General features: G+C 39.1%; 1 protein-coding gene across 1 annotated transcript in view; it reads right to left on the bottom strand.

Moving 5' to 3' along the window:
* Positions 1-21,911, bottom strand: part of trpm3 (transient receptor potential cation channel, subfamily M, member 3) — a 134,677-nt gene that overhangs the window by 9,980 nt on the left and 102,786 nt on the right. Inside the window, exons 9-19 of the mRNA XM_027141509.2 lie at positions 18,654-18,726; positions 15,382-15,482; positions 14,803-14,937; positions 14,489-14,539; positions 7,523-7,558; positions 7,199-7,339; positions 6,222-6,251; positions 4,893-5,185; positions 4,273-4,501; positions 3,399-3,602; positions 1,705-1,845 (exon numbers count right to left, since the gene is read on the bottom strand). Coding sequence (XP_026997310.2) covers positions 1,705-1,845; positions 3,399-3,602; positions 4,273-4,501; positions 4,893-5,185; positions 6,222-6,251; positions 7,199-7,339; positions 7,523-7,558; positions 14,489-14,539; positions 14,803-14,937; positions 15,382-15,482; positions 18,654-18,726 — 1,434 coding nt within the window. The remainder of the gene's footprint in view (positions 1-1,704; positions 1,846-3,398; positions 3,603-4,272; positions 4,502-4,892; positions 5,186-6,221; positions 6,252-7,198; positions 7,340-7,522; positions 7,559-14,488; positions 14,540-14,802; positions 14,938-15,381; positions 15,483-18,653; positions 18,727-21,911) is intronic.

The following is a 21,911-nucleotide window of genomic DNA, read 5'->3' as shown; positions in this document are numbered from 1 at the left end:
AGATCAAAGAGATCTTTATATACATTTTTTATATATGACTTATATATCTAAGTGAACACTGCTTCTCCTATTCGCCTATATAGGACTTAGCACAGCGTTTATGATAAATACTGTATCCGTGTTTAAAAGTAATTAAACTACACACAACTGCCATGTTCTTTAACACATTTACACATGTTTATTACATTTACATTTATGGCATTTGACCGATGCCATTATACAAAGTGACACCATTGAAATACCACTGCTTATCAGTTACTATGTTATTTTTGTAAGCATATAGTTACTCCCTGCAACTCTCCTGTCTCCAAACTTTACCACATCTTTGGATGGAAAGGAATCACCTTAGAAGTAATGCTGACCAGATATTGTTTGGCTGGTGGATCTCAGCACAAAAGTGTTGCTGATTTAGTACATACATATGATATTTCCTGTCATTCTGATGTTTGATGTGAACATTAACTGAAGCTCTTAACTTATATCTACATGATTTTATGCATTGTTCTGCTGCCAAATGATTGGCTTTATGAGAATTGCATTTTGGTGACTTATTCATTGGGTGGCACATTCATTTAGGTGGCACAGTTCATGTCTCTAGAAAAGCATGACTAACTCAAGGCTCGCTAACAGCAAAGCACTTCTCCTGCTATGTTTCACAGTTCAGCTAATTTATTTACACTTTTTCTTTCTATTCTATTTCACGTTTTATACTCCCTCTTTACAGACACATGCAAACCTTCTACAGTCACGATGCCGATTAATTTGATGCTTTGTTCGAAACACACTGTGAAATCACCCACATCTGCCCTTGGGGTGTTTTTCACACTGAGAAAAACACACTACATGAGGAGAAGATGTAGATTTTCAGAGGGATGGTAATGCAGATGATTAAAAATAGGCACAGTACATTTCAAATGTAAAAACAGAAAAGCTCCAGCTGAGTCTACTGTTCTACTGCTACTACTCTCCCCACTGAAAGAAAAACTTTTCCAGTCAAGTTTATATAATCTCTGCAAAATAAAGAGCCTGCTGTTGTGGAGTCAGACATTTCAGATACTAGTAGCTTTTAGGTTTCAGTGTGGAATTTCATGTAAAGAAGAAGCCAGCCTCTAGCATATCATCTGGCTAGAACATGTTCCAGAATGGTGTATAAACATAGTAAAAGAGCAATACTTGCGTGTATGTCCACCGATCAGCCATAACATTAAAACCTGCATATATCCACCATCCTTACACAGCAAGCTGTCATGCACTGTGTGTTTTAGCACACAAAGACATGCCATTTTGGAGCTGCTCTTTCCCAGTTACCTAGGCATCACTATTTGGCCTTTTTCAAAATCGTTTAAATCCTAATGCCCGCCCATTTTTCAGACTTACAATATATAACCTTCAAGATCTGACTAGTCTGATTTTTTTTTAATAAATGCAATTACCATGACAACCCCTCTGTTTAAATAAATCTATATTATTCGTAAGAAATAATTTAGTAGACTCAGTATTTTAACTTAGCTGGTGAGTTATTTTGCTTTAACGGGTCCTACAGAATAATTGTGGTGGATCAGCACAGATCTTTGTGTTCAAATTCCCATGAAGTCTCATTCTAATCAAATTACTAAACTGTCTTAGAAGCAAAACAGTGACTCTTCAGGTCTCTAGTCTACAATGAAAATGTCAGCTTCACAAAACTAGAAATTTATCTCTCACCGTGTGGAACCAGAACTTGACAATGGGAGCGTTGTAAAACTCATAGATCTTGCGGCCCAATGGGATTAGGCGATGGCGGTTCTGGGCCTCCTCCACTTCTTTCTTCCGAGACACTTCTGAGCTCACATTTCCCAACATAGCCTGAAACAAAAAAAAAAAACAGCAAGGCAAGAAAGGGGATATGTTTTATATAAAGCAAGTAAGAAAAAAGTTCTTATCACTTAGAATTGTATAAGGCAGTTATAGAAAAAACTGCCAATCAATTCTGAGCACTCAGGCAGGTGGTACATGTGGCAGCTTGATGATATTGCTGTAAAATGGTGGAAAAAATGGAAGAAAGGTAGAACTTGAAGTTGAATAAATTAATGCAAATTCCATGTGCCAGAGAAACACATTATTAAGCCAAGAGTGGTGACTCACATGTATGGATAAAATGGAACGCTCTTACATGTATCTCAATTGTATTGCAACCTTTTAATGGTTTCATTATTGAACCTGTCATCTAAGACATAATTCTTGTATCTAAACACCAAGGGGAAACACACACACACACACACACACACACACACACACACACACACACACACACACACACACACACACACACACACACACACACACACACAGACACACACACACAAGCAAAAAAACCTAGACTAGTACATTTAAATAATCTGAGCATTTCAACTTGAGAGTTTCCCATTACATCAGTAGAAAACTCTTTCAGAGGCATTTAATTTGCAATACAATTGTTGCCATAATCTTATAAATCTGTTGTAGATTCATAGTAGCAAGCAGAAATATGAACTGCAGTGCAGAGTTCAACAATGTCAGTGATGCAGATATACAACAGGGTAAAAAAGTTCTTTAAGTAACATCTAGCTACAGCCACCTATACAAAACCATGTGTTGGTTAAAGCGAGAAGTGTCTGAATATTTAAGAAAATGAAAGTTTGATCACTGAATAATGTGTTAATTTTGGTGCATGTAAGTATGGTAAACTAAGTTACATGCTACCATAATATAATGATAAAGGAGCAATTTGCATTTTTATTCCCACCTAACCTGTGGCTTCATATCATCAGCTGAAGCTAAATACTACTGAGTCAATACATATACTGTGTCTGTACTTCATTTCTTATGGTTCATTTGTGATGATGTGTTCTTTAAATGCAATCATGACAAGAAGGAGATCAGATGTCAGCTGTGTAAATGAAGACAAAAGAAAGAGTGCTTTTCATACAGAAGCTTGCACAAAAGGGTTTTTGGGTATGAAGGCACCAAACAGAATGCAATAAAGGGCGCAATCGAACAGCATGCACAGAAATGTCAGGACTGTGTTAATGAGAGAGGAACAGGCAGCAATCATTCACAGTACCGTACTTCAGACGAGACCGTCGCTAAAAGGAAGAGACAAAGAGAAGACAAAGACAGAAACACCAAGAGACAAGAAGATAGACAAATAGGCACACAGAGACACGCTACAACTCCACGACCACACATCTTTGCTAGGACAACGAGGAAAAGGGGAGAAGCAGTGGCAAAAGAAAGGGTTTGGACATTAAAGATTAGAAAAATAAGAAAACAAAGAATTTAAGGCCAAATTTTGGGGCAGGATTTTCTTTAAGAACATAATGTTGAGTGTGTGTGCTGGACTAAAGGCTAAAGAACGGAGCTAAGGTGGATGCTCTCACCACGGAGTTGTACTGCGCCTCACAGTATGCTCTTACGGTGAACTCCATGTCCTCCTCTTCCTTGTCCTTGGCTGGCTTGTCAGCCTCGTCCGAATCCTTCTCCTGCAGGTAGGCCTCCTGCTCCTGAGGCATGTATGACATCTCATCTTTGTTCTTAAACTCCAAACTCAGGATGGAGGGAGGCAGTAGTAGGCCCAAGATCACCTGAAAAAGTGAAAGCACACACCATGCGGTAAGCCATCTGTGCATCTCAAGCATGTGATACATTTACAAGGAATCCTTAATCCCTTTAGGCTGGTATTTTAAAGTAGTAGCAAAATTCCTCAATTCTTCAGACAACACTACAGTATATAGGTAAATCCAGAGCTCAAAAACTTTCAAGTATAATAAGCACCTGCACATTTTATGGTACTCCACTGTGTAACAATTTTTTTTGTGCAGTGAAAAAGCAGATGAAAAAAACCTTAATCCTTGTGCTGACAAATGTATGTTTAGATGATTTGAGTCATGGTGTGTTTGTTTTCTATGTAGTTGACACTGCAAGATGACTAGCTAGTGCTCTCTATTCTTGAGAATGAAACAAACAGTTTAGCAATATGAAATGTCAAGGCAACAGAAAAGCCTGTACTGAATTTAAATGTGGTATCAACAGAAGAGAAAAGAAAACATTTGGTGGAAAAATGTTTTCACTGTGAACCATACAAGATGTGTTACATGAATATAATTGCTACTTAACAGTATTTTAAAGGTTTTAATTGGAAGGTATAGAAAAACTTGTTACCATCAAAATAACTATTACTCTTGAAGTGATGTCAATTTTTAATTTACTTTTGAAAAAGGTCTCTGAACATTTTATAAAAATTTAAAGTAAAACCTTGAGGCCAGAGTTTTTGCGCATACGAAGCCGCCCCATCCACATGTCAGTGAGCAACATCTGGCTGCAGGTATGGGCAATAAAGTCGCGATGCTTGGCAGCTACAGCCAGCTGCAAACAGGTGGCATTGCTCCAGTTTTTCAACTCGTAGGTAAGTAGCTTCATGGCCATCTGCTCATCTTGCTTGTAGGACTGGTCCAGGAGCTCCACCGCCAGCTGGCCAAACTCCCTATAAACATTGACATGACATAGAAGAAAGGTGGATGAGAGACAAGGTGACAGATAAAAGCATGTTTAAAAAATATTTTCAAATACAGAGACTAAGATGTAGATTAAATGAGAAATGGATAAAAAATGGACATGCTACTGTCATAGACAAAGTCAGACAACAGAAAGACACAAAGATATCGGAGTAATGAGAGGACAAAATGGGTGTTATTAAATAATAAAGGTTTGCATAATGTTAGGGATACAAAGAATAACTCTTCTCAAGCATTTAAAAAGAAAATAAGAAATAAACTACTGATACTGTTACTGATACATAAAGCTGATTACAATCTGAACAAGGTACAAAGAACCAATAAACCAAATGATCTGCTAATGCAAAGCCACTGTGGCACCTGGAGTTATGGTTGAGTTCCTGAGAGATGTCATCCACCATGTCATTCTCAGAAGCTTCGTGAGCCATTGCTTTGCACAGCTTGCATGCCACCAAGGCCTTGGCCATGGCCTCCTCGCCATGCTGCCAGAAGAATAGTGCCATTTTCTGTCTCTTCATCAGCACTGCCCACACCATCAGCTCATGGAAGGGGAATGGGAAGTGGTTGATTTCAGGGTCATCTAGATCAATGTCAACCTCCTCCTCTCTTTTCCTTGTTGTCTTCTGCCGCCCTCGACGGATTGGCATGTCATCCTGTCTCAGAAAGGAATTTTAGACAATGTACCATATTGTATTATATATTATATTTAAGAACTTGGAACTTAAAGCTTACACTAAATAGAAATCATTTTAAGAATAATCATTGGCAATTAAATAGAGAGTTGCTGCTGAGCAACAGCAAAAATCAATTACATAGTAAAAGAGAACTGAGATGAAAATGTCATTTACCCTTTTCACCAATCCAACATACACAAGCAACAAAAAACATACAAGGTTTTGTGTGGACAGTTTTGTGTTATTGGGTTGTGTTTTAAAGTAAAATTTATGATGTTGATTTAGTCTCTTGTGGCTTCATTAATTCATCCAATCACTCATCAACACCAACCAAAATACAACATACAGTAATAGAATGTGCTGGTTCAAATATTAATTAGTTTCCAAATAATTAGGGTGGTAGCATGTTATTAATTATTTGTAAATCTAAACCAAGTATTCAGTGACTAATGAGAAAATTTATAACCGAGACAATTCATACAACAATAAACATAATATCCTAGAATTCTTTTTAATTTTTTTTATTTGTTATTGTGTTTATTCATATAAAATTGTATTACTCTCTTTATTTTTCAGTATTAAGTTTTACAGTAGGTTCCTTTTATGTTGCAATTTCTTTTACAAAATTATGTTATTTAACCCTTCAGGCTACGTCTTAAATATTTGACTTTGAAGACAGTGGACTTAGATGCTATTGAAATCCCAAATTCTACTCAAGTATCATCTGTCGATTTGGGAGGCATGAACTGCACAAGTAATATAAGCAATCTGAATGGTGCATACAGAAAATCTTCTTAACCAGGTGTGTAACCGATCTCTGAATACATGTACTTTTTCCTGTGTAAACATTGGTATAACTTGGGAATTATGTTGCAAACTCTAAATACAGCCCCCTAATTTTAAAGATATTATGAGGAAACATTGCCGTTGCTTGGATTGGTCTATTCGAAATATCAATATATGTCTTGCAGCCTGGCCAACATCAGAGGTAGGTCTATAAAAATCACACACTCACCTCCATTCCAAGTAACTTCAGGGCCTTTGGCTGTAAATAAAGGTAACACAAAATGACAGATAAGAAAAGCATAAAATGGTTTCTACACACTTAAATATTACAACCCTGACATGTACTTAAACTTTTTTTTGCCTTACCCTCTCTTAGAGACACTAAGGAAGTCCTGAGAACAGGTGTGTCGGTGTGTGAGAGATGAAGTTAGGTGTATCTGTTAAGCAGTGGATTTATGGACAATGATAAGATGAGCTAGAAATCTGGAACAGCTCTCCCACTCCACTGCATATCCTTCCCATCTATTTTAGGCTTTAACTTCTGCACAGTTTATGCATTTATGCTGGATTGGTGATTTTTAGGACAAAGTGTTCTCATTCTGATCCTAATTCTTCTTATCTGATCCTAATGCAGAGTACATCTATAAACACTGCTGTCCATACCACTGTGGCTGTGGATCAATGATAAGTTTTATCTTATCCATGTGAATCTCACCTTCTTTATTCCCAGTGGTTTAGAGTTTTTACTTAAAATCATTGCATTTACTGCCTTGGGAGAGGCATGTCATTTAGGTCTAATCAGCAGAACTATACAATACTGTACAACGATTCTAGTGACACAGAGATTTTAACATTTCCCACACAATCTTTCTATATCTTATTCCCCTGTCTATTTCTATCCACCAGCCATCTCTCTCCTATCATACAACAGCTACCAACTGGGGAGAGTAAAGGCTAACAAATGCCTCCAATGAGACAAAAAAAACAAAACAAAAAAAAAACAGCCAACTGCATCTCTTTAAACTGCTACCCATGGTGTGTCATTGGTCCACATTCATGAGCTCACAGTATTGGTATATGATTGTCACTGTGATTCAATGGGTGAATCCAGCAAGAAAACATGGTTAATGTTTGACTTCTTGGCTCCCAGCTACAAATAGGCAAGGCACCAAAAGGACATATTTTTCTGACAATCAAGCCACCTACCCTCTTAGGCCCAAACAAGTTATGATAGAGCGTTCGAAATCTTTTCCGTGTGTAGTTGCATCGATAGGCTCCACCCATTAGGTATTCAATGACTAATCCAATGTCAATCAGGCTGATGCGATAGTCAGGTGGCAGGTTACCCTTGAGGGGAAAGACAGTAATTATAGTGTTACTTGTGCATACTCTTGACAAATTTTGGCTAAAAAGTGGGAAATGTCAGAATTTGCACTTTCACACTACGCACACACATTCTCACAAACAGACATACACAGACACTGACTTAACGCTAAAAGGACTATGAAGAGAAGTGACTGGCTGATTCACCTTGAGGTAGATCCAACTGAACCCTGGATATTCTTGCTTGGAAAGAACACACAAGGTAAGTGAGACAAGATTGCTCGAGAGGGATTTGGAAACGAACAAACACTAAAACATTGCTAATCCAATAAAACAATACTCACCTAAAATACACAAAACACAAAAAATCCCAGCTAATACACACTGAGCTACAAAACAAAGACCTCAATTAAGGACAAACTGAAGCACTAAAAGCACAAATGTTGTGTTTAGTAGCAGCTTGCTAAAGATGTCACACTAACACAGCAATCTTAAGATCACAGTGGTGCATGATTTAATTGACTATAACACATCTGGAGTCTTAATCTCATAGTTCTAAAAGAGATATACTTCAAACAAGGTCTAGCAATCAAGAAAGAAGGAACAGGTAACCGGGCCTGTTTGACATTAAGAGCAATTACTTCCATCAGTTGGGCTAATATGAAAGACACCTACATCCAAAACTTTCTGTTTAATTATGATTTTCAACAGTTTCCACTGCCTTCTCTAGCTGTGCCCTAAACACATCTTCTGGTCATTGTTTGCACCTTTTTCTTCTAATAAGTCTTATTATTATTTGTTTCTTCTAATTATTCTCATCATTATTAGTCAGTGTATTTAAATACATACAAAATTATAGTGCTCTACTAAAGAGACACTGCACTTACATCCTAGTGACTTTTTAATAATAACTCTGCTAGAGTTATTGGATAAGGAGGCTACAACATTATTTCTCATGAACTCACATTTCTGTTGCCCTATTTTGTTATTTAGGAGAGAAATTTCTGGAGGTTTGTTGGAGTTTCTTACTCCACACTCACTTTGTTTCGGGTATAAGGTTAGAAAATGAGCCAAAAAATTACATTAATGACATCGTGGCTCCTTGGGAAATTTTTGAGTGGGCCAATTTTATTGCAATCCTGAACTATGGCTACCAATTTGGCCTCTACATTACATGATTAGTTAAGAGTGTGCTTGGAAACCTGCTGAGCAGGGATAGATACCACTTCCTGTGGTATGAGGCCATTATTCCTAGGCTAGTTTAAGGGATGATGAATTTGTTACTTGACATTGAGTCTATTTTATTATGCCAGCTCATTGCCACACTATTGGCCTTTGGTATCCTTGATCTGCTGTCAAAATATGACAATCAATCTTTACGGCTGGTTTTCAAGAACATTAATGGAGAGATACACTATATTGGCAAATGTTTTAGGACAGCGCTCCAAATCATTGATTTCAGGTGTTCTGTTAACTTCCATGGCCTCAGATGTATAAAATCAATCACTTAGGCATGCAGACAACTTCTACAAACATCTGTGAAAGAATGGGTCACTCTCAGGAGTTCAGTGAATTCAAGCATGGTACCATGATAGGTTGCCACCTGTGCAATAAGTCCATCTATGAAATTTCTACTACTAAATACTAAATACTACTTCCACAGACAAGGTATTACACGGACACGGTTAGAGTATTATAACAAAGTGGAAGCAATTGGGAACAACAGCAACTCATGAAGTTGTAGGCCACATAAAATCACAGAGCAGGGTCAATGCATTCTGAAGTGCACAGTGCAAAGAAGTCAACAACTTTCGTGTGGCCTTCAGATTAGCTCAAGTACAGACCATAGAAAGTGTCATGGAATGGGTTTCAGGCCGAACAGCTACATCCAAGCCTTACATCAAGTGCAATGCAAAGCATCGGATGCAGTGGTGTAAAGCATGCTGTGACTGGACTCTACAGCAGTGGACAAATTCTCTGGGGTGACAAATTATGTTTCTCTGTCTGACAATCTGATGGATAAGTCTGGGTTTTGCGGTTGCCAGGCGAACAGTACTTGCCTGATTAAATTGTGCCAACTGTAAAATTTGGTGGAGGGAGATTCTGGTATAGGGTTGTTTTTCAGGGGTTGGGCTTAGCCCCTTAGTTTCCGTGAAAAGTAATTTTAATGCTTCAGCATACCAAGAGATTTTGGACAATTTCATGCTCACAACTTTGTAGGAACAGTTTGGGGATAGTCCCTCCCTGTTTCAGCATGACTGTGCACCAGTGCACAAAACAAGGTCCATAAAGACAGGGATGAGTGAGTTTAATGTATAGGAACTTGACTGGCTTTCACAGAGTCCTGACCTCAACCTGATAGAACACTTTTGGTACAGTATGAATTGAGGAGACAGCAAGCAGGTCTTGCACTTCAAGAGACAAATGCGCTTCTAGAGGAATGTTCAAAACACACTGCTTGTGGAAAGCCTTCCCAGAAGAGTTAAAGCTGTAAAGTTCTAGCTGCAAAGAGTGGGCAAATTCCATATTAAACCCTACAGATTAATGTTCATGTGCATTATATGCATTACAGCAATATATGTAAATATATCTGGCTTTAAAGCAGCTCATTCCACAGAGACAGCCCTTTTGTATGTCTCTGAGAAACTACATGCTGCTAGAACAGCCAAACTGTCATCTGTCCTTATCCTCCTTGACCTTTCAGCAGTGTTTGATATGGTCAACCACAAGACTCTCTTATCCACCCTCAGGAGTCTTGGATTTGTTAATCAGCTTGGGAATGGTTCGCCTTCTACCTGGAAGGAGACTCATATCAGGTAACATGGAGGTGAGTGACATCTGCTCCACGCAGACTCTCCACTGGTGTCCCACAGGGCTCAGTACTTGGTCCTCTTCTTTTCTCCCTGTATACTCACTCTCTTGGTGAAGTATTTTCTCACATGGGTTCTCTTACCACTGCTATGCTGATGATAAACAACTTTTAACTCTTTTAAACCCTCAGATACCACAGCTTCTGCTCGGATCTCAGCATGTCTGGCAGAAATATCATCAAGGATGACTGCTCATCAGTTAAAGCTCAATACAGGCGATCTCCCCTTGGACAGGGGACAATCAACTGTCCTTTTCCTCGCATGTTGCTAATGTGACACATGTTGGTTTCTTCTCTACAACATTAGAAGGATTCAGCCATTTTTGTCCACACAGGCTGCTCAGGTACTTGTTTAGTTTGTTGTCATTTCAAGACTGGATTACTGCAACGCATTGCTGGTAGGTCTACCTATGAACACAATTCGTCCTCTGAAATTGATACAAAATGCAGCTGCAAAGCTTATTTTCAACCTGCCTAAGTTCTCGCATACCACCCGCTGCTGCGATCCCTCCACTGGATTCTGGTAGCTGCACGCATCAGATTCAAAAGACTGATGCTGGCCTACAAAGCCAAAAACGGACCAGCTTCATCTTATCTCAAAGCCCTCATCACTCATTTCACTGCACCCCACATCCTTTGATCTACCAGCATTGCTCAACTGGTTCCACCATCTCTCAGGGTAAGAGGCAAGTATACTTCAAGATTTTTTTCTGGACAGCTGAGTCACTGGCCATTTTCAAACGGTGGTTGAAGACCTACTTATTCAGGAAACACTTCAACTAGCACTTCATTCTCTATTTGTTTGCATTTATATATATATATATATATATATATATATATATATATATATATATATATATATATATATATATATAAAATGAAAAACCTTTTCATTGTAACTTTAAACAATGTTTTAAACTCATGGTATCTTAAGTATGTAACCTAGTGAACTAACATTAATGTATCCAATAATCGAGATTTAAGCACTTATGTATGTCACTCTGGATAAGGGCGTCTGCCAAATGCTCTAAATGTACGGTAAATGTAAATGTAAATTTCTCTACGGTCTTAACCTGAATGTATCAACATGCTTATTGTCATGACTCTGACTTTGGCCACGTGCAGTTGTTTGTTTATGTTCTTCATCACGTGTCTGCCCCACCTTCGTCTGCTCCTCCCTGTCTACACACCTGTTTCCTATTGTGAACACCGTGTCTATTTAACTGTACCACGTTGCCTTGTGCATCGCGGAATCTACTGTTGTCCTGTCCTGTCTTCAGTTCGTGTCCTGTTTTGTGTTCCCTTTGTTATTAAACCCTGTTTGTTTTGCTATCCTGTGTTTGGGTCCGCTTCGTTACCCCGTGTCATGACAGAAGATTCCGCCGCACCAGGACCCATCAGGATAGCAGTGCTCGGACCGGCTTATCATGGGAGCATTTTTTTTTCGCGGTTTGGTGACATCGGTCCGCATTTTTTCGGTGAGGGACGCTGCTCCGCATCCAGTTACTCCGCGGGGGGCGGAGTTTTGTTTTGTTTTTTCGGTGTCCTGTGACATCGCCTCGCATTTGTCCGGTGGGGGGCGTTGCTTCACATTTGGTTTCCGTGGAGGACGTCGCCCCACTTCCTGTTCGTGGGGGGTGTTGCAGGCCCGTATTTTTTGCCCCTATGGATTTTCTGTTCTGTGGAGGATTTTTGTTTTTTCTTCCCCGCCCTCCCTCCCTCCCCGTTCCTGGTTCCTGGTTCCTGAGAGGTGGAACTGGCCGCGGTGCATCGGGGGTGGCACTCGGCCCGTCGGCTCTGCTGTGGACGTCGCTCGTTCCCCCTGCTCGGCTGTGGACGTCGCTCATTCCCCCTGCTTGGCTGTGGACGTCGCTCGTTCCCCCTGCTCGGCTGTGGACGTCGCTCGTTCCCCCTGCTCGGCTGTGGACGTCACTCGTTCCCCCTGCTCGGCTGTGGAAGTCGCTTGTTCCCCCTGCTCGGCTGTGGAAGTCGCTTGTTCCCCCTGCTCGGCTGTGGACGTCGCTCATTCCCCCTGCTCGGCTGTGGACGTCGCTCGTTCCCCCCTGCTTGGCTGTGGACGTCGCTCGTTCCCGCTGCTCGGCTGTGGACGTCGCTCGTTCCCCCTGCTTGGCTGTGGACGTCGCTCGTTCCCGCTGCTTGGCTGTGGACGTCGCTCGTTCCCCCTGCTTGGCTGTGGACGTCGCTCGTCCCCCCTGCTCGGCTGTGGACATTGCTCGTTCCCCCTTCTTGGCTGTGGACTTCGCTCGTTACCCCCGGCTGTGCTGCCGTGTGCCTTGCTCCCCCACCTGCCTCGCCGTGTGCCTTGCTCCCCCCCACCCGGACCCCGTCGGGACCATCAAGACGGGTTGGTGTGTCAGGAGCCGCACCTTGCGGGGAGGGCTCTGTCATGACTCAGCCCGGACTTTGGCCACGTGCAGTTGTTTGTTTATGTTCCTCGTCACGTGTTTGCCCCACCTTCGTCTGCTCCTCCCTGTCTACACACCTTTTTCCTATTGTGATCACCGTGTCTATTTAACTGTGCCGTGTTGCCTTGTGCATCACGGAATCTACTGTTGTCCTGTCCTGTCTTCAGTCCGTGTCCTGTTTCGTGTTCCCTTTGTTATTAAACCCTGTTTGTTTTGCTATCCTGCGTTTGGGTCCGCTTCCTTACCCCGTGTCATGACAGCTTATACTCACAACTCTGTCTCTACTTTTTCAAAAGCTCTGACTGCTAAATGTTATGCTTCTGGATTCAATGATGTCATAAACTCCGATCTAAATGTTTCCCTCCACCAGTCTCAGATTTTAATGCCACAGTGTCAGCCTTAGACCCAGCCCACATTACATGACAAAATTTGCCCACTAACACACTAGTGTTTTCAGTATGCTTCCCAAAATGTTCCCATCCACAATGAAATCAGAAAATTGTATGCTGATGTCTTTACAGATTCCATTTACAGTGCATTTGATGTATGGCCCATGATCTTTCATTAATTTTTGTTTTAGAATAAACATACTTGCTTGTATGTTAGGGATGTAATTGAATGAAACACAATGAATTCTAAATTGATACAAATCCAAAGAAAGCTTGCAAATATAAGACTGGTGGTGTGCATCTAAATGAGATCTTGCAGGACAAAACAAACATGCTTTTTATTTAGATATGAAGCCTGCAAGCCAAACAAAGGCAGAGCTAGGCAGTGCATTTATTCAGAAGGTTCATTCATTCCTCCATAGTAAATGTCTGGTTTAAATAAGTGTACTGTTTAGGCAATAGAATCAACTAAATTTATTTTAATTTATTTCAGGTCAGCTACTAACAAAAATAATAATTGTATGAGCAGGAAATATACAACAACCTACATCTCTAGTTGAGACCAATTATGAACTGAATTGGTGGCAGTGCTGCCAGTACAACCTTTGGTGGCACAGTGGTATGGTTTATATTTATTTTTGGGGAAAAAATGAGTTTAAATCTGAACTAAGATAAAATAATTGGAATGGTAACAGACAAGAATACATATTCACAATGCCACTGCATTGAATTATACCTCTATGATTTATTATACAAGGCAGTCAAACATGGAATTATGAAGATCAAATTATGTCAGAATTTTTTTTAAAAGCTATACATTTTTTGCTTGTGTGTGTTCATTAAAATGAGTAACAAAAGATGTTTGCAAATTTAATAATGTTGGTGTGAACTAGGCCTTGTACTAACTCTTCATGTCTTACAACAAATAGATTCCCATTCAGACTATCCCATTCAGACTATCACATTAGCAACCAAAGACTAATAACCATACGGTAAGTCAAAGGTACTAGTAAAATGCTCTTGGACCAAAAAAACACCTTTTTCCAGCTTGGGTAAGACAAAAGGCAAAAATAAGAAACTGACCCAACTAACTCCCATAGCTAAAAAAACACAACTGAAAGTCAGATATTGACAGATAGCTGACATTGACAGATAATGTGTCTAGGCAACACTGTAGGGAAGTAAACTTGGTAAGCCAGCTATTGTGATCAAGACACAAAAATCTAATCTGTGTCATGTGGTATTCTGTCACCTGCACACACACACACACACACACACACACACACACACACACACACACACACACACACACACACACACACACACACACACACACACACACACACACACACACACAGCAGGCATTCTTACATTCTCACATTTCTCTTTTTAACACACACACACACACACACACACACACACACACACACACACACACACACACACACACACACACACACACATACAAGCATGCACTGAAGAGTCTTACCTTTTTTACCTCTCTGACAAGATGATACAATGTGTTGGATGGTCCGTGCCTCTGTTGCAGGCAAAACAAAAAAGACATTACATTAGATTATTCCAAGAAAGAAGAGATACCATATCACCAATGCTCCTTTCCTTAACCTCCAGCCAATTAGAAATTGTGTCTTCTTACCAAAAAGAAGACAAGTTTTTGCAAACATAATGCAGGAATCCAATATAGCTTTGAGCCAACTGTCATGTCAATTGACATGTCAGATTTATTGCCCCCATTTTTGTCTGATTTGGGAATTATTCAGCTGCTAGACAAGTGTATATTACCGTGTTATATAGCTCCTCTAGCCGGGAGAGTGTGAGGAACCGGTGCATGCTCACACCATTCTCAATCAGCAGCTTCACAAAGTCTACACGATCCAACACCAGGGCATCCAGCATGGCCTGCTCAAGCGAACCCACCTGGAACACAACACATGTGTATGTCAGGCCTCTGTAAGAACAGATACTGGAATTTGGAATTTCAGCAAAACAACTTCCTGCTATAATTTTTGGTACAGCAGCTGTAAACAAGATTTACCTCACAGCACCTCGTCTGTTGAATTTTGTCTTACTCAAACCATGTACCTTTATAAACACCCTTTAGTTTCAGCCTCACTGGGCAGTATGTGTTCTGTTTGACTAGTGTTCTGGTGATACAAGGCCTTTGTTATTGTTTATATCTCTGGTTCTTGATCATGTTATGTTGATTCTGCCTATTCTTTGTGACTGAATGCTTGATCTGTGCCTATTTATAGCTTTTGCCTTAGGTTTAACCTGTGTAAACATAAACCATGTGTTTAGAACAACCTGTTTTAATGCACAGCAAAAAAAAAATAAATAAAAAATTGTTGAATGTTCCCTTACAGGCCATTGCTGTCCATAGATGAATATCTGACTACGGGCAATGTCCACACGGTTCCAGGCCAATGCCAGGCTCAGCTGGTCAGGAGCTGATGCATTGGCACCTGTAAGAAGTAAAAACATTAAGTGAGTAAGTAAGTAAAAAATTATTTTGCTCACTGAAAATGCACTAAATCTGAAGCATGTGCTGGGTCAAAAATTGTTGAGAGATAAGATGCAATGTGAAATGGTCCAGAACAACATAAAAAGAGGCATAGAATTCATTTATTTTCAGACTGCTCTGAGGAGATGAGCTTGGTAGCTGAGAGTGTTATTTATATTTACATTTATATTTACATCATTTACTTTTTAAACCTAACGCCTTCAACTGTGACGTTACGATGCATCCAGACTGATGATTTTGCCTCACAGACTATACAGCGTTGAATCATTTATGCAATATATAAAACAAAGCTGTCGTTTAGCTATTTGAAAAATGTACAGTATGTATAACATTTGGAAAGTCCTATTCCTGCTTTGTATTTGTTCTGTAGGTTGATCTTTCTTGGTTGAAGACAACCATACTTTCTGGTTAAGATGTTTGTGCTTGGTTCCACAAAAATTTAAAAGAATCTTTAAGAAGCATTAGAACATTTGTTAACAGCATTTAATCTGATGTGGCTGTCAAAAAGAAATAAAACAAATGAAATTAATTGGTCTCTTGGCTGATGGCTTAGTACAGCCTGCACATTTATAGCGGTAATTTTGGACTTGCATGAATAAAGGACCTTATTTCTGATGTTATTTGTAATTTTACGTGGAGTAATTAGAAATTCATAATTTTAAAGAATTACCAACTATCCAAGGCAAACAAGCAATGTTTCTCATCAGATCTGATTGCTTTTTAGAAGACTCAGTGTCCAGACTGGGGCTGGGGAGGTGGTATCTTAGCGATAAAGCTGATGAACTACTGATTGGAAGATTTTGAGCCTGAATCCCTGGTCCACCAAACTGCCACTGCTGGGCCCCTGAGTAAGGCCCTTAATTCATACTTGCTCATTTGTATAAAATGAAATGTAAGTCACTCTGCAGTGACTGAGTGTCTGCCAAATGCCTTAAAAGTACAGTAAATGTAATGGTTGCTTGAGCTCTGGCACTATATTATTTTGTGAAAGCTATTTTAGAGAATCAAAATTCTGTGTTAATTTATGGACTGATGACGTGTTTATAAGGACATAACTGTGGTGGAATGGTTGATTTGAATTGAATACATAGTCTTTTAGGAAAATCCGATTGATGTCTTATCCTACTTTTGTGTCTCTTGGCCATAACTACAAGACAGGCTATTTGAAACCAGGTAATTGAATACAATGCAGTATGAGGTGTAGTCACTTCATCTCAAAGCTGTGCTATCGATCCTGAGCAGAGAAGTGTCAATCTTTTGAGAATTTCCTTAAAAATCTTTTCGAAAAGCAGGGAGACTGCAGTATTCATACAACCATTAAAAAAATGCAATTTACACCTTGTCATTTTCTAGATAACTCTTTCTTCTCTCTTTTTTCTGTCTTTCTCACAAACAACCCCCTCATCCACTAGAGAAGTGATGCCATCATCTGAATTACAGTTTTTTTTCCCCCTCAGCATTGGCCAAATAACAATGAAACAATGAAGCAGGGCTAAAAAGGTATATGATTATTGTTCATTCCCAAAGACTGATTGGAATATTATTAACCTTCTGGAGCACTGTTGGCTTTTGAATTATTTAGAAAATTATGTTCAAGAGCAGCTTACACAGGTTTTGAATGGGTGGTAATAATTATCTTGTTAAACAGCCAGGAAATGAGAAGCAGTCAAGCGACTGGATGATAAATTTGTTTGGGCAGAAAAACCATGAAGAAAAAAGAACACCATCTTTGATTTGACAAAGGAATAATTTGTTATTTGGAAGTTTCGACATAGAATTGTAATAGGATTGTAAAAAGTGGACAAAAAGTAAGAAAGAAAATGAATGCATAATCAGTTAATTGAGTCCAGTTTGGGTGCTTTTTAGCCCTTTCAATTTCTTAAAATTAAACGTCTTTCAAAACATTGAATCTAAGATGACATCTAAGAGTTATCTTGTCTCAGGGACCTATATATAACTTATTAATTAATTCATTCAGGAAATTAATTTATTTTAATGTGATTTCCAAACATTTTATAGGAAAGAAAACGGGATAGAGTTGTTGAGTTAATATTGTGGTTACTAAAATGTACATTCGCTTTAAGCGGTAAAGGATAACTGTCAGATCAACCCCTGTATCCAAAGAAAACACAGCAGCAGAATAAAAACTGTAAAACGCAATACTCAATAGCTCTAACTTCTGCTACAATTACAGCTGCAAGTCTCTTGGGGTATGTCTGTCTATTACCTTATCACATCTACCCAAATCTCTCCTGCTTGTTTATGCCACAGATTCCCAAGTGCAGTGAGGTCTGGGCTTTGACCGGGCCATTCCAAGGCATTTAAATGTGTGTCAAGTGTCAGATTTATTGTCCTGTTTGAAGGTGAACCTTCTTTGAATTCTCAAATCTCAAACAAGTTTTTCTGTCATTGCCCTGTATTTGGTGTCATCCATCTTTTCTTCAATCCTGACTAGATCTTCCAGTCCCTGTGCAACCATCACTATTTTGCACCACCATGTGTCACTGTGGTAATAGTGTTTCCCAGGATCATAGAAATATGGGGTTTGCATGGCACAATGCATTTCCTATAATAGCCTTCATTTTGACCAGAAAACCATCTTCCATATGTTTGTGGAGTCTGCTACTGTACATGTCTTTCTTAAAGCACCAGCATTTTTCTGTCCATTCTTCCATTAATCCCCACCCTGTGGAGCATACAGCTTGACATGTTCCTGTGGACAGATGCTAGCTTGCTTAGTGGTGTTACTTTGTAGATGAAAGCACCTTTCAGAAGAGGTGTATTTATACTGACACAGTGTGACTGATCCTATGACACTTTGATTGCACAGAGGTGGAACTTAATCAAATAATTATGTGACTTCTGAATGTAACTGTTTGGAAAGGATATTATTTAGGGACTTTATAGCAAACCTTTTAGTTTTTAATAACTTATTTAAAGAAGGAATTATTACATTTAATTCCAGGTTGTAATGCAACAAAACAGGAAAACACTTGAGCTAGGCTAAGGCTAGGAGTTGTTAGGTGCACTATTTCTGTCAGCACTACAGTAGTAGCAACAATAATAGCAAAGCATGTGCTCAGTGGTTAATTAAGTTAGACATGCATATTACCTTTTAGTAATGCTGTGAGGATTGCCAAGTCAATGTCCTGGTGTCCCTCTGAACCCATCCGAAACACTGTGATCTGAGACAGAGAGAGAGAGAGAGAGAGAGAGATCTGAACACAATTTCTGTAATATAAATATGATTTCAAGTATTTTGCTCCATAGTGATATAGTCATGGTTCATACTGTTCTACAGACATTATGAATAAACTACAATAATGCGTAGCTGCCTGTGCGCAGTTGAAGGGCACCTTGTAGGGTCAGTATCCCAGAATACTTAGCATGCAACAGATCTGATGGCATTGATACAACTAATCCAGGTCCCATTCTTGGTTAAACCTAATGAGGACAAGCGTGGAAGGGCGATTTGACGTGGCGTGACCATAACCCGAGGCACTTTCGTTCTCTAAACACAGCATGAAATGAAAGCATATTGAGGAGGGGTATAGGTGTTTAGGAAGAAAGAAATGAGGATAATAGGTGTGTGTATGAGTGTGTGTTAGCGAGAGTGGAAAGAGAGGAGGAAAAGAATGAGAATGTGTGTATTAAAAAAGGATCTGTATACTGTATTATCAATGTGACATTATAGATAACATGCAGATTATATTATTATGTCATACACATACTGGCTGAAATTCTACCCAGTAAGAACATCACTCATGATCATTACTGATAATCTGCAATGCGTCTGTTCCACAAGCAACTGTAGCTGTGACCTTTACAATATCTCTGTATATATCTGATTAAATCTCAGTTACTGCAGCTTGCAGCCTCCTGCGTGTGTGTGTGTGCATGTGTGTGTCATTTCAGTCATTTTCTTTTAGCCTTTCCAACATCAACTTAATGTTAAATGTCACATCACACACACACACACACACACACACACACACACACACACACACACACACACACACACACACACACAAACACACACACACACACACACACACACACACACACACACACACACACACACACACACACACACACACACACACACACACAAATACATATTGCTTGAAAATGACTGCTGAGCACAATAACATAAATGCTGGATCTAAACAGATTACCTTATAAGTGGAGAGAGAGAGAGAGAGAGAGAGAGAGAGAGAGAGAGAGAGAGAGAGAGAGAGAGAGAGAGAGAGAGAGAGAGAGAGAGGGAATTGACAGGTAAGTGGATGGAAGAATGGATAATAAAAGACAAGTATCGAGATAAAAATATGAATTTACTCCTGAATTTACAGTAGAAATGAAGAGATCAGTGACTGAATGGATAGCAAAACTAATTGGTAAAAAAAGCAAGGAATGAATGATGATGTACATATAAAAAGGAAGAGAGAGAGTGATTTCTGATTGATGTTGGACAATTTGCAAAGAAAAGTTTAAGTCCCACAGTCAAGAGTGAAGTGAGTAATTCAGACCCTGTTGGATATTCTGACCCTGCTTAAAGACGCACTATAGAGATGTGCAGTCAGTGTAGAGAGGCTACGGTGCAGTAGATGGTGCAGTGCGGTGCATGGTGCAGTGCGGTACATGGTGCAGTCGTAATCCAGTGAGATATTTTGTTGTTGTACATAGTGTGGTGCAGTGTAACTCTCTGTTATTGCTTAATACATTTGCCATTTATTGGACCAAAACTCAGCAGTGAGTTTCAGGACAATTCATCTTCATTTGGTAGCAGATAAATTCCCCTCCTCTCCTGCCATCATACACAAAAATAAATGCATATGCACAGAGAGACACACAGTACTGTATATGCATGCAAACATATCTCCACATCTCTTTAATTCTTCACTTGATTTATATCATGTTCGTTTGTACTCCATTGATCTATTTATTCCTGAGGTTTGCAGATGCACTTAACCAAATATAACCATTATGGGCACTTTATTGTTAGCAATATGTAGCTGTATGGAAAATATGGGGTGGTTGTTCAGTGCAGATACAAATAGCTAAAAGAGAGGAAAAAAGAAAGCAGCACATCAGGGTCACCACACTATCTCATCTCTGCTGACCCTGGTCTGGAACGAACCTTTAAAGTCTAAAGATGAAAGATATTGTTGTCAGCTGCCGATTTGTCTCAGATTATAAAGTCTGAATTGATTTACCCCAAAAAGTAAAATGTAGGTGTCAATTGTTATAGAATTAAAAGAGCAAACCCAACATCCTGATTAGATAAAAAAAAATTATGTATGAAAAAGTATGAAAAATTAAATATGCTTTGTATGAGAAGACATGCACTTAACGTTGGCAGTAATAAATGCATGTAATAAAATTGCTTCCATTATTTTCTAATAGACTGGTGTCTCTGTAGAGAGAGAGAGAGAGAGAGAGAGAGAGAGAGAGAGAGAGAGAGAGAGAGAGAGAGAGAGAGAGAAGAGACTCCCCTCCTGTATTGACAGTTTAATGAATCGAATCATTGCTTTCTTCTTGCGGCTTCAACCGAGAGACAGCTTGAGAATGAAATAAAAACAGAGTTGGAGGTAATGTGCTTGTTTGCATCTTTCATGTACAGAAAATGTGACTATTTATCACAATTACAATCACAAATAACAGGAACATCAGGGCAGTGTGTGTGGAGAACCTGAACTGATTGTGAAATACATAAAGGAGGCTTTACATCAGTTGAGATTCTTAAATTGCTGATGACAGCATATATTATAAACAAACACAAATTTATTTATAAGTTCATAATTATCATTAACATTTAATTAACATTAATTCATTTTGACCCTAATGTACTCTATAGTGTATAGAAATGATTTTCAGTCTCACACACACTCAACTTGATCAATCCAGTGTGGTTCTGAAGCAGATGGCATGGACAGATGGATATATTTCAATTTCTTGTGAGCTTTCTAAAAGCTATTTTGTGTACATTTACAAACCACAAACCTTAGCATTAATACAACATAGGCAACATTGACAAAGAAACATTCTTTGTTTGATTTTTTTGTGTTTTCAGGAAAAATCAGAACTTAGGCTAAAAAGCAACTTTTAATATTTATGCTTTTGGTTTTAAGTTATCAAAATTTAGCAACCTTCGCATTTTGTCAATATTTAGATAACAATGTACTTTGTTAACATTTTTGTGACTTGTTAAAGTTAATTAATGCAGTAATTGATACATCACTAGCAACCCCACAGCATCGCACTAATACATGTGTCCTGGAGCTCTGGAGAGCCTGCTACACACTTTACATTATACTTTAATGTAAAAATGCAAAAGATACACAGAGAGAAGTCTGAAATCTGCAGTGTACAT

This window comes from Tachysurus fulvidraco, chromosome 9 (genome assembly GCF_022655615.1).
Source record: "Tachysurus fulvidraco isolate hzauxx_2018 chromosome 9, HZAU_PFXX_2.0, whole genome shotgun sequence".
NCBI classification, from domain to species: domain Eukaryota; kingdom Metazoa; phylum Chordata; class Actinopteri; order Siluriformes; family Bagridae; genus Tachysurus; species Tachysurus fulvidraco.
Note: the sequence above shows the minus strand (reverse complement) of the source record. Positions and strands in the feature narration are given on the sequence as shown.